Source organism: Mycteria americana, chromosome 6 (assembly GCF_035582795.1).
Source record: "Mycteria americana isolate JAX WOST 10 ecotype Jacksonville Zoo and Gardens chromosome 6, USCA_MyAme_1.0, whole genome shotgun sequence".
In the NCBI taxonomy this organism is placed as follows: Eukaryota; Metazoa; Chordata; class Aves; order Ciconiiformes; family Ciconiidae; genus Mycteria; species Mycteria americana.
This window is the reverse complement of record NC_134370.1, coordinates 55935276-55947426: the sequence shown is the minus strand read 5'-3', so window position 1 is coordinate 55947426 and position 12151 is coordinate 55935276. Positions and strand designations below refer to the sequence as shown.

Below are 12151 nucleotides of genomic sequence, written 5' to 3'. Positions count from 1 at the left end.
TAGAAGTAAAAGAACTGTCATACACAGTCATATAAAGAACTGACAACTGTCAGGGATGTGCACTTGTACGATCAGGTCCATAGAGCACATAATCATGTTGGTTAGAAGACACTTCTCGAGGTCATCTAGACCAAAGTCCTGCTCAAAGCAGGACAAATTACAGCAGGTGGCTCAGGGCCACATCCAGTTGAGTTTTTAGTGTCTTCATGGATGGAGATTCCGTAAGCTCCCTTGGCTCCTGTTCCAATTTCTGACTACTTGTATGGTGACAATTTTTTCCTATGTCTAATCAGAATTTTCTATACACCAGCTTTTCTCTGTTGCCTCTTTCCTATCCCTGTGCCCTCTGAGAAGGGTCTGGCTCCACCTTCTGTATACCCTCCCATTAGATAGTTCAAGACAGCAGAAAGGTCTCCCTTAGCTTTCTCTTCTTAAAGCTAAGCAAACCCAGTTCTCTCTCCTCCTACCCGTTGTGCGCCAGCCCCTGATCTTAGTGGCATCTGCTGGACTCACTCCAGCGTGTCAATGTCTTTCTTCTACTGGGGTGTCCAAAATAGGACACAGAACTCCAGATGCGGTCTTATAATTACTGAATATAAGGGAACACTTACTTCCTCAGCCTGCTGCCTTCATTTTACTAATGCAGCCAGCCTTCTTTGCCACAAGGGTACACTTCTGGCTCCTGGTCAACCTGATTTTGAACAGAATGCACATTCCCTTTTCTGCAAAATGTTTTTTCAGTCAGTACTACTGCATAGGGTTATTCCAACCTGGATGGAATACCCAGTCACATTTGTCCTTGTTAAACTTAATGAGGTTTAGTTCAGCTCATTTCTTTTGCCTGTCAAGGAACTCTGAATAGCAGCTGTGCCCTCCAGCATATCATAACCCACCTGGTAATCTACACTGCTTTTGATGGAAGCAGCTATTCTGAAAAATCAGGCTCCTTACCTTTGTCAAAGCAGTAGATTTTACAAAATGTATTGCTTGATTCCCTTCACTCCGAACATGCTACATGCTCACATTAGCAGCTTTCTGAATGTCTTATGAATACATAAGTATTGCCTCTATTTTATTCTATGGTTTGAGCTCCTTCTGGCATTACCCAGGATGCATCAGCCCCCCCATCCAACTGGCTTGGTCAGTGCCAGAGGGTAATATCAAGAAGTACCTAGGCCACAGACAAGAACTTAAGACACATTTGAACTAAAAAAACCGTAACGCATAGAGACCATGCACAAGGACACAGACCGATATTGAACTGACACAACAGGAAATGTTACAATTCAGTTCAGCAAATGCTGACAAGGTTCCGATCAGGAATGTTTAACTATTTTATATTAATAAGAAATCCTGGGACAAAGCATCATAATGGAAATCCTTTCCAAAACTTTGTTCCATTACAGATCAACATTTTCATCTGACACTGGATGGAAACAACTTTTCTTGAAATAACAGTTTCTCATCACATGAGAATTCTTCTTTGTTTGTTTTTTTAAAACCAGTGCTAGACTAGTAAGAATAGTGTAATTCACTGTCAAGAAACATTTACCATGATTTCTCATGAGCGCTAAAAAGGGAACAAAAGTTTTGTCACAGAATAATTCAAACATAAATCTTATGGCACATTTCAAAGGCTGACATCAAAGCAATTTTATGGAGACTCTATACAGTAAATAGTTACATATAATATGCATGACAAAAATGTGACAGTTTAAGTATTTAATATCCAATCTAAACATAATTATTCAAAAGGAAATATTTTTACATCATTTCAGTAGTCACTTAGCTCAGCTCAGTAGTTGGGTGCTTACTGTTACCAATACTGTTAACAGGAACTGGATGGAGCTATAAGCACAAAAACTCCCATTAAAGTTAATGCATGACAAAGTTCCACTGCAACCCTCTGAAAAGCAAAGAGTTACATTAAAAGAAAGTCAGAGACTGAAGTACATTGAAATGTATTGTGTCCTACAGTAGACTTTGATACTCTACTGGTCAGAAACATAATATTAACTTCAAAAGGCACTCTGAGTTAAACTACAGTAACTCCGGTCCACAAGCATTTTAGAATCTTGGTATTGTTTAGTAGAAAAAAAACCCTATATTTATTCAATACAAATTGCTTTAATCTCTGTCCTAGCCCCAGAGCAGTCACATTATATTGCACTTTTAAAACATTCTGTGTAGGCTGTGATAAAAATCTAATATTTACATGTTGTGTTTGTTAAAGAACAATGCATTACTTTGTAAAATATTTTAAGAACCAAGTTTTAACGCTTATTCTTGCATTATTAATATAACCAGAGGCTACACCAAATATATAAATATTGTTTTATTAGCTCCTGTTCTAGAAGCATTTTTGGTCCTTCAAAAAATTTGTTATGCTGCAATTCATGTTCACAACTGGTATCAATGTTTGCCTGAAATTGCAGTAGTTAGAATATTTAAATAAATAAATACCTAATTTCTAAAGAATTAATAGCTTTTGAATTATGTAAACAAACTGCTGCAGAAAGTCTGTTTAAAAAACTCAATTTGGCATGTTATTACTTTAATTGGCAATACTTTAGAGTTATACAACCTCTGCCAGGGTACAAAACATTTTGGTAGGCACATCTTATAAATCAGTCTGGAAAAAAGACCCAAAAAATACTGATTGTTCCTTAGGTTGTATGAATAAATAAAAATCATCAAAGAGTACATGATCCACTGAAACCAAAATTGACATTTATGTGATCCGTAGGGGGGAAAACAGAAAAGCAATTCTATTCTTTTTTAAATACAACCTAAAGGAAATGAACAAGCCATAAATGAATATATGATAACCAAGATGTACAAGACACAAAGGTTGGCAGAATAAAAAGAGCATTATAAATTTATAGAAATACTGATCTAGACAGAACTGGTATTTTAGCTGCATCTCACCAGAAGACAATCATCAATCATTTTTCAATCCAAATTTGAAGAAACGTTCCAAATCTGTGTTTGGTAAAACAAATTCAGTGCAAAGCACTAGCTCTGATGAGATTTTGCTGACATCTAGGTTGCCCTCTGTTCCTGTTAAAACATGAGTGCTAACATAAATGAAACATAACAACAAATGTACAGTTATGCCATTTACATATAAATATATGTATATGCATGTTCTAGAAATTCAGATGATGTCAGGAGGTCTCATAGGCTGTGTTGGATACATTTTTATATAGCACAGTTGTAGTTTACATGTTCAATTTAATGACATACCCAAAGTGCTCTACATAGGCACCCCTGTGCTTCTCTGTAGTTTTTTATTCTATATAAAATATCTTCCTTTTGGTTTTCATCACTAAAAACTGATGGTTTGAGAGAGCATAGAAAAGCTACTCGCAGGCTTTTGTGGAAAACATAGGATTTGCTCTTTAAGATTGTTATTGATTGATGAAATGATTAAATGTTTCTGTTCAAAACCAAGAACCATGCTGGTAAGCTTGCTGTTAGTAGAGACTAAGAGCTGTCACAATATCTAATCTAAATGCCTAGTCTGTGTAGTTAATGGAGCCTTCAAAGGGCAACTGAAAATCCTTCGATTCAGAAGCCTACCCTTTCTCATTGCCCATACAGAGAGGTGTTTCTAAATTTGGTAGTGAAAATTCCTCTCCTTCCCTTCCCTCCAAAGTAGAGAATTAGAGTAATATCCAGTGCTACGCCAAATTAAACCTCTGTCCCATTACTAATAAACTGCATACCTTGCAAGCAAAGGTCAATGTTGAGAGGAAAAAACCAAAAATTAGTATCAAGAATTAATATGGCTCATTAAATAACTACACAATGTGATTTGTCCATAAGTTAAACAGTTAAGCTGCAACTGTACTATACTTTAGCATATACATTAAGCTTAATTGTAACTGAGTTAACAGCCACATTTGCCTTTTTCTTGCTCCTCATTCAGTTGTTCTGTAGAGCTGTGCCCATTGGAGCGCACTACCCCTTCTGGGATCCAGGATTTATCCACACATCGTTCCATGCGCTTCATAATGAGGTCAAGCAAAGTTTCAATGGCTTTGCTTACATTATTCCCATTAGCTGCACTGGTTTCAAAATACGGTATTCTGCAGAAGAGAAATAACACAAACTTACATCACACCGTTTATATTCATAGGAGCAAAACCAATACACAACTACTGCCACATGTGATTTCTAAGAGAAATCACACAAACGCTGTTACTGCTACTCCATAGCAGAAAGAGACTAAGTGGTCAGTTGTCTGAAATGCAAAAGAAATTAATGAAATGGCTGACTTTGTAGGTAGGGCAGAAGGATAAGCTTTAATTTACATTAAAGAGGCACTGGTCAGTATGAGTTCCCAAAGTTATGCTCCCGAGATCTGTTTTTTTCAGCTCCGTTCCCCACATGAGATGCAATTACTTTATATGGCCTTGTGTGCATAAGTATTCTCCTTACTGATTTCTATCTACATCAGCTAGGGTGTCATTGCAAGAGAGGGAATGCTAGTATGGATATTCCCCTGCAGGCAAGGCAATGTGGTACTTTTATCACTACAAAAGATGACTGTTTCTTCTGTTAACACCTCAACTATAAACTCTCTCTTACATACCAAAAAAAAAAAAACCCCAAAATCATCCCACTGCTCAGACCACCTATGTCTTTGTTAAAAAAGGTTTCTGGGCACCTTGGTATTGAAAATACATTGCTAGCATTCATTACTGTTGTGGGTCGGGATGTTTCAATGGCGGGTCTGTAGGCTTCTGACCACCTGTGCTCAGTGCTCCCCACAGCGTGGTGGTAGAGCCGCTACATTAGTGTTACTCCCCAACAATGACGGAAACAATCACTTCATAATTTTAAGTATTTCTTACTTAACTTGCACGATTTCATGAGTGGTCAAAAATATTGTATTACTGTCTCAGTGTTTAGGTCTCCTGCAATTGTTTTCAAAATACATCACTTACCAGTACAAGGCCTTTCCACAGAAAGAAGATATTCACTATCTCACATTTTTGTTACCAGAAGACTGTTTGCTGCAGCAGGATTTATCTTGCTTCCCCTCAGGAGCATTTGGGAAAGTAAGTGACTCCTAGCAGCTATCCTGTCTCACTTCTACAGGGCAGAGAACTTCGCAACTGCCTACAGATTGGACGTGATCTACAACTTCGACTTTTAGCTCCCTATTCCCAAATTAAGTTGGCATTTTCAGCCACGAAGATAAACGTTTCATAGATTATTTCCAGAAGGTGAAGTCTCATGCAGAGATCTTTCAAATCTTTAAGAAATGGCTACATGCCATCTGCTGCTGTTTAAAGGTTTTTGCTCCTTCACAAGCAGCTGGTTAAAGTACCAAATGCTGGGGTGTGCATGGACTTCAACCAAGCATTTTCACAGAAGAAGGAAAAAGTAAGAAGGTAATATTGCACTAAACCCATTTGTCTCTAATGGACAGTTTGCTTCTGATTTGCCTCCAATGACTCTTCAAGGTCAAGGAAAGCTAATTTGTGACTATGTGATAGGAAACACAACAGGACTAGACCTGCAGAACAAGGCAGTTAGCACTGAGGACCTAGTGTTCACACTATGCATGTTTTGTGGGCTTTACCTTGGACCAGCTTTAATCTAGTCCCTCAGACTGAATGCAGATTACTGGTTGGAGCCCATCATCTAGTTTAGTTTTCAACTGAGAAGGAATCCAGTTCGCATGCTAGAAAGCTGCTCCACTATGTGAATCAAACCGCAATAAATGGATCAGAAGATTTGCTTCAAAAGTGCACTTCTGATCCACACTGAAATGCAAATGTAATCCAGAGATGAGACCCGTGGAAGAATTAAGTGACTATAAGAGTACTATAGGATTAATTAGTATCTGATAGGAACAAAGATTTCACATAGTTCCTTTAGGGACACATGACCTGTGCCTATAGGGAAGGGGAAGGGCAAAGCCACCCTTCTTCCTGCTGGTCTGACTTGGTTTTCAGACTCCCTGAGAGTCTCTGAGAGTGCAGATGCCTGCAGGAAAACACTGCTGACCCCTTTGAGGCTAAGTCACTAAGAATTCACCTAAGGTACAGTCCTAACAAAAAATTGCTTGAATATTTGAGGGAAGATTGAATGGGGAGGGAGCAGAGAACAGGGGAACCATGGTCTGGACCAAAACTGCTCTTCTGTGGGAACCCAGCACTCTGTAAGCACACTGTCCAAACGCCGGTGAATGGGTCCCAAGGCTCTCAAAGAAACTGAGGCTACATGTTTCCATGGCCATGCCAGAGACAATGGCTACCATACAACAAACTTTTGTAAAACAACTCAGCTTGTAAATTAGGATATCATTGCTTGGTATTGTTTTTGTTTTCCCTCAAATCTGATGTGACACTCATCACCTCACCAAATGCTCTTTCCGATTTCACTTTGTAAGAGACCTGGATTTTCTGTGCCCCACAGAAAGCCACAGCACAGGCAAGAGCAAAGAGTTAGGCCCCCATCATCCACCTGCCTCTCCAGCTAAATTCTATCTCTTTTTCAGAATGTTTGTGAAAGTTTACTTTGTTTACTGCCAAGGAAAGAAGATTAACTAATCTCCAGTGCAAGATTATTGCAATACTAAGTATGAATTTTTAGGCAATGAAGAAAATATTAATCTCTGACAGAAAAAAAGATATCATGCCAGCCAGTTAAGCATTCTAAAATGCTTATTCTCACAATAACCTTTCTTTCAGTATACAGAAAAGGCATTACAGAAAACATTTCATTCTGCTTTAAACACAGCAATAACTGGAAGGAAGTTACTTACCCATATTTTTCTGCAAGTTCCTTAGCCTCTTCTTCTTTCACCATTCTTTGGTCTTCCAGATCACTCTTGTTTCCACATAATACAATGTCAGGGTTTTCACAATATGCATGCATTTGTAGCTGACCTAACAGCAGCAACATGAATAGGGGTCACAACTTACTGTAACACATAAAACTCACTAAGAACACTACCACATTTCACGGGACACAAAGTCCTTCAGGAAAACGACTCTCTGAAAGACAGAAAACAAGTATGTTCTCTGTTATCTCACAGGACTTCTGCTATTGCACTGAGGAGCCAGAGAACAGGTGGACATCCACTATCATGTACCTAGTGAAAAAGCCAGGGAACAAGCCAGGGGAGCAGAAGCCTGACAAAGTTAGCACAGAAGCTGTGTATTTGTAGCTTATGGAGTTATGCTCACCAAGCATCTTCAGTGAGCTGCCAGGAAGAGATATACTTCCCTCTCCTGATGGATGATGCAGTTTGGGAACTCCTTCGCCTAGATACACCAGCCTAGTAACATTTGCCTTCCATTAAGTTTTGCTGACAAAGCTTCAGGTGAGTCAAAATAGAGTTTTGCATAGGCTTTCCACACACTTAAATTACTGAATATCACTAGAGTCAGGGATATGATGTTCTCTCAGCTTGCTTTTGTATAGGTTAAGATTAAAGTTCAGTAGTCAAAGCTGAATTTCAGGTAAGCACTAGAAGCTACCACTAGCAGCTATTACAGTTATGAATGCAACATTTACTTTCTTTTACTGAGAAAGCTATAAAAAACAGTATTTTCAGTTCTATTTCTCAGTGAGACTTCATATTTACATACATAGCCCCACTCCCCGCCCGTACGAAGAAAGAAGACAGAATAAAGAAATGACATACTTATCCAGTTCCTGACATTCAGAAAGCTTTGCTCATTTGTCAGATCAAAGAGTAGAAGAAACCCCATGGCATCTCTGAAGAAAGCCGTTGTCAAGCTACGAAACCTAGACCAGCGAAGTGAAATTAGTTGGCTCATGTGACAAGTTACTTTGAAAATATAATTCCATACAGTCATAAAATTGAGGTACCTTAAGACTGAATTAACTAGAATGAAATATTCATCATAATTGTTTTGCTGATGTAGGGACAGGATAACAAGAATTGTTAACATTACTATGGCCTAATCGAGGCCTAAGGAAGTCAAGGAGACATTTCACTCAAGCGTGAGAGCTTTAGATAGTGTCTTCTACTATGAAGCATGACTTGATCAAGATTCAGAAATTAAAGTAAGAATGAAATTCAGACTTCGAACAGAAATTTGTCCCCTATACACATCAGTTCTTGATTTTAAGACTATCAACCACTAGGATGTTAGTCTTTTGATAGACAAATAGAAAAGAATCCTTTGAGGTGACTTCACCTGTCTAACTTTCCCAAGACTTCAACATATTTACAGAAAATTAAGGAAAAATAAAAAAAGAAAAGCTTTAAAAACATCTATATGCATGGGCCATGAAAAAATAAACTGAAAGTTTCCAAAAGACAAAAAGCAACAATTACATTTTTTATGTTCTACAGTTGTAAGTTACAGTTGTAATTTAATGGGTATTCATAGGAAACTTTCCATCACTGTTAAAATTAAAGTAACCGCACTTTCCCATCTTGAGTCATACAATTAAAATGTAACAATCAATAAAGAGAATTCATGTACTTGGTTCCATTTTGCACCTAGCTTGATGACAACTGCCTTACTTGCTAGGTGGGGGAACGGAATATACCTTTCCTGCCCTGCAGTATCCCAGAGCTGAAGATGTATCCTCTGTCCTCTGCCACCAACGCCATCTGGCCCATTGGGTCTATACACCTGTAAAAGGTAAATTTGCAAGACTGAGTGTTAGCAGTCCAGCCTCTATAGAACACAAAATAACTGACATTTAAAGTCATTAAATATAGCAAAACTAGCATTGCCGATGCAAAGATCCCAACTACAACTCAATCCCTCTGCTTTATAAGACAAAAGTAATATGGGTTGCATTTTAATTTTGCATCCAATTGAATATTTAAAAATAAGGGTGAAAGTGAAACTGGAAAAACAGTATCCAATGGACTATGGACTCCAAAAAATATTTAGAGCAGCCATTAAGTTTAATTAGGTAAGCTTAACTTTAGTATTTTGATTTTCTATTTTTTGCTATTATCTTGTATCATGTTCAAATTAAAATGTAATTATAAGAAAGCAACAATCAGATCATACAATCTGGCAATAAATTTGTACCACTAACAGAACCTCATTAGCAAACAGAATATACTCATAAAGACATCTCTTCTTAGCTGCCAAAAGATTGCTGAAAAAGAGCTGAGGGTAGATCTTATCATATCACAGCTTAAAAAGCAGAAATTGGATGATAATAATAAAAGCTCAAGAGTTTACTCAGCATGAAAATATAAATAAGGGCATCTGTTAGTTTTGGAAGGATCAGATAAAAATAGATTCATTTCTTGTTTAGAACACTTCATGTTAGGTCGTCTTCTTTACCTTCAACTGTCATTGTACCTAAGATTACCAGAGTTACAAACATTATCTTTAGAGACACATAAACTTGCTGAATTTGTGGATTATATGATTCAGGTTGTGAAACCTAAATCTTATCCTGAGTTATCAAATAAGCTGATCAAGTAAACCACTATGCCACAAAAGGAATACTTATTCAAGAGACCAGTTTCACATTTCACCAAGATATTTACTCCTTCCACTACTGTGGTACACCTCATCTATCAAAAGCCAGTCTGCACAATGCCCATTACCCCATCCAGATTTCTGGACACTTGGGAAATCATCAGACTACACTGAAAGGCATTTAACACTTCTACATAAGAATGAAAAAAACTTGTGCCAACTCAATTTCTCAGTGCAGTAAGGACTAGCATCCAATTGGTTATCATAATGCAGTGCTCAGCTTCATGTCAAAAGTACATTTGCCTAGTTTAATAACAATTCAGGGGTTAAAAAAACCCCCTACCTTATTTTTCACAGTTCTCTCATAGTGGTAACTGCTTAGGAAACTAGATCAGCTCCATGTATCATGCTATCCCATTTCCTTCACATGTTTTAAAACAGTTTTAAAATCAACATTGCAGTCTTTGTTCACTAGCCGTTTCAGTTCACAAACAGCAAAAACATTTTTATGACAGCCCAATCCTTCCTCGTGAAGGGAGTTCAACAATAAAAGTGCTACTCCAAGTAGTATGTGCAGAACTCACGGAGTAGATACACTCATCAACACTTGCTGAGCAGTAAGAAGTAGTTGCTCAGAATCAGCTCTTCTTTCTTTAACTTTGGGGGAAATGCAGGGGGGACAACACACAACAATGACAAAAATAACCAGGTAAAATGAGATAATTTCCTTGTCACAAGATTAAGTATACAGTAACTATTGATTAAATGCCTTAACGTGCCTTAATTAAATGTGTAACATAAGGATCGGCAGGTTAGATTTTTAAAAAATAGATTCTAGCCATCACCAAGACAGATACCATTTTAAAGTACCACACAGTTTGTGAAAACTCACCACTCTCTTTTCCCGAAAGTCAATGCCCACCGTTGTAATAAATTTGGAATTAAATTTGCCATCCGTATATTGGTAAAGAAGGCTGGTCTTTCCTACTCCAGAATCACCGAGTGCTAGAAATTTTATGAGGTAATCATAGTCCCCATCAGACATAGTGGGAATTCAGGAGACAACTTAAAAAGCAAAGCAAAAAGGATTAGTTAGTAAAGACCTCTGCCAAGGCTTCTTTTGAGAAATGTTTAAAATACAAATCATTACTTGAACTATAAAGCATCCAGCAGTGGGACCAGTTCTGTACTCTTTTACACTGGTTTTGCCTTAAACTCTCAATTATGCCAATTATCAGTATCAAATTCAGCTGTGACTCAAAAAAATGTATAGTTAATTTTCTCACATTCCTCTTATTACAAAGAGAAGGCAACACAATTTTAACTTCTTCAGGAAAGACTGAAAAATCACAGTCAAAATATTCAAGATATCTGGAACATGAACTGCAGAACTGATTTTAATCTGCGTGGAAGCTGGCAAAGGCTACCGAAACATACCAGCAACGCAATTCTGACCTCACATTCACTGTGACATTATTAACATATGCAAAAAAATTTCTTTTTTCCAGACTGCCCACTATATTTAAATTAAAATGTCAATCATTTTCTGTTAATAGCTATTTTTCAGGCTTGAAAAAGTTTTTTCATACCAGGAGGAAAAATAACCAAGCAACATTTTGTTGGTGGTGGTGGTTTTGTTGGGGTTTTTTTTGTTTTGTTTAGAGGACCAATTTTCAAAGTTTTTATCATGCTAGTTAATCATTTAAACTAAATCTTGATTCTGAATTGCCATTAAACGACACACACATTTTCCCATGGCCCATAGGCATTTAAGAAATTTCTCTCTATCCTTTTTGTGCCTTTGAAAAAATAACCATATTAGACATAGTCTGATCAAAGTGCAGTAACAGCTAGAATGTATAACAAAAATCACGGGCAAATGTCATATATACTAGAAGGAATGATGTAAGTGCAACTAGTACTTTCCTGTTGAGTAGCTACTGAGCCGCTCTTCCCCCAAAACAAACAGTAGAGAGCTGCCTTATGTTGTTTTCAAAGAAATGAACATGAAAAGATAAGCCTAAAATAACCATTCTAAAAGCAACATAAAACTGGCATTAAATTGCCTCTTATGAAGGAGGGAAATAGATACCAAAATACAAAAAATAAGATAGATGATGGAATAAGATTAAAAAAAAAGTAAAATCTGCTGTTTCAATTGTAAATAAGTACTTTTGAAACTATTTGTAGCTTGAACTAGATAAAATTATTCAAGTCAAACACTGCAGTAGTTTGCATCAATGGCAAAACACCAATTCATTTCTTGAATAGCAACTCACAGCTTGAGGTTTGGAACAAACTCCGTATCTCAAGTATGTGGGCATCAATCACCACCATTAAGCTAAAAACATAACTATCTTTAAAGCTTCAACTTCATGTTAGTACTGCTCTCAGTTACAAGACAGAACTGTGATTAGCTGACTTAGCCAAGACTGGACTTTACCACGATCAAACGCAGACAACGGTCAGATTTACACCCAGATACTCTCCAACTGAAGAGTCAGTGGAAAGCATCTGACACTTTTTTGCCATTTCCAGTTTTGAAGTCTCCCTTTCCCCAGCCAAGGCATATTTTACATTATGCCCTCAATGACAGTAAAACCTTGCAGGAAAGGGGGTTTAGGTGACAGAGTTCACACTCACTACCACACCACAGCCAGCTAATTCACTTTCCACTGTTGTGTTTTAATAGAAAGTTTTGCAATAGA

The 12151-nt window shown here is 37.4% G+C and overlaps 1 protein-coding gene across 6 annotated transcripts in view; it reads right to left on the bottom strand.

Moving 5' to 3' along the window:
• Window positions 1-605: 605 nt before the first annotated feature.
• The window catches only part of RAB27A (RAB27A, member RAS oncogene family), a 38111-nt gene continuing 26565 nt past the window's right edge, over window positions 606-12151 (bottom strand). For all 6 annotated transcript variants that reach the window (XM_075505991.1, XM_075505988.1, XM_075505987.1 and 3 more), the window contains 5 exons: window positions 10336-10508; window positions 8545-8630; window positions 7667-7770; window positions 6782-6905; window positions 606-4091 (listed from right to left, as the gene is read on the bottom strand). In XM_075505991.1, the coding sequence (XP_075362106.1) occupies window positions 3893-4091; window positions 6782-6905; window positions 7667-7770; window positions 8545-8630; window positions 10336-10488 (666 nt within the window). In that variant the 5' untranslated portion in view covers window positions 10489-10508 and the 3' untranslated portion in view covers window positions 606-3892. The remainder of the gene's footprint in view (window positions 4092-6781; window positions 6906-7666; window positions 7771-8544; window positions 8631-10335; window positions 10509-12151) is intronic.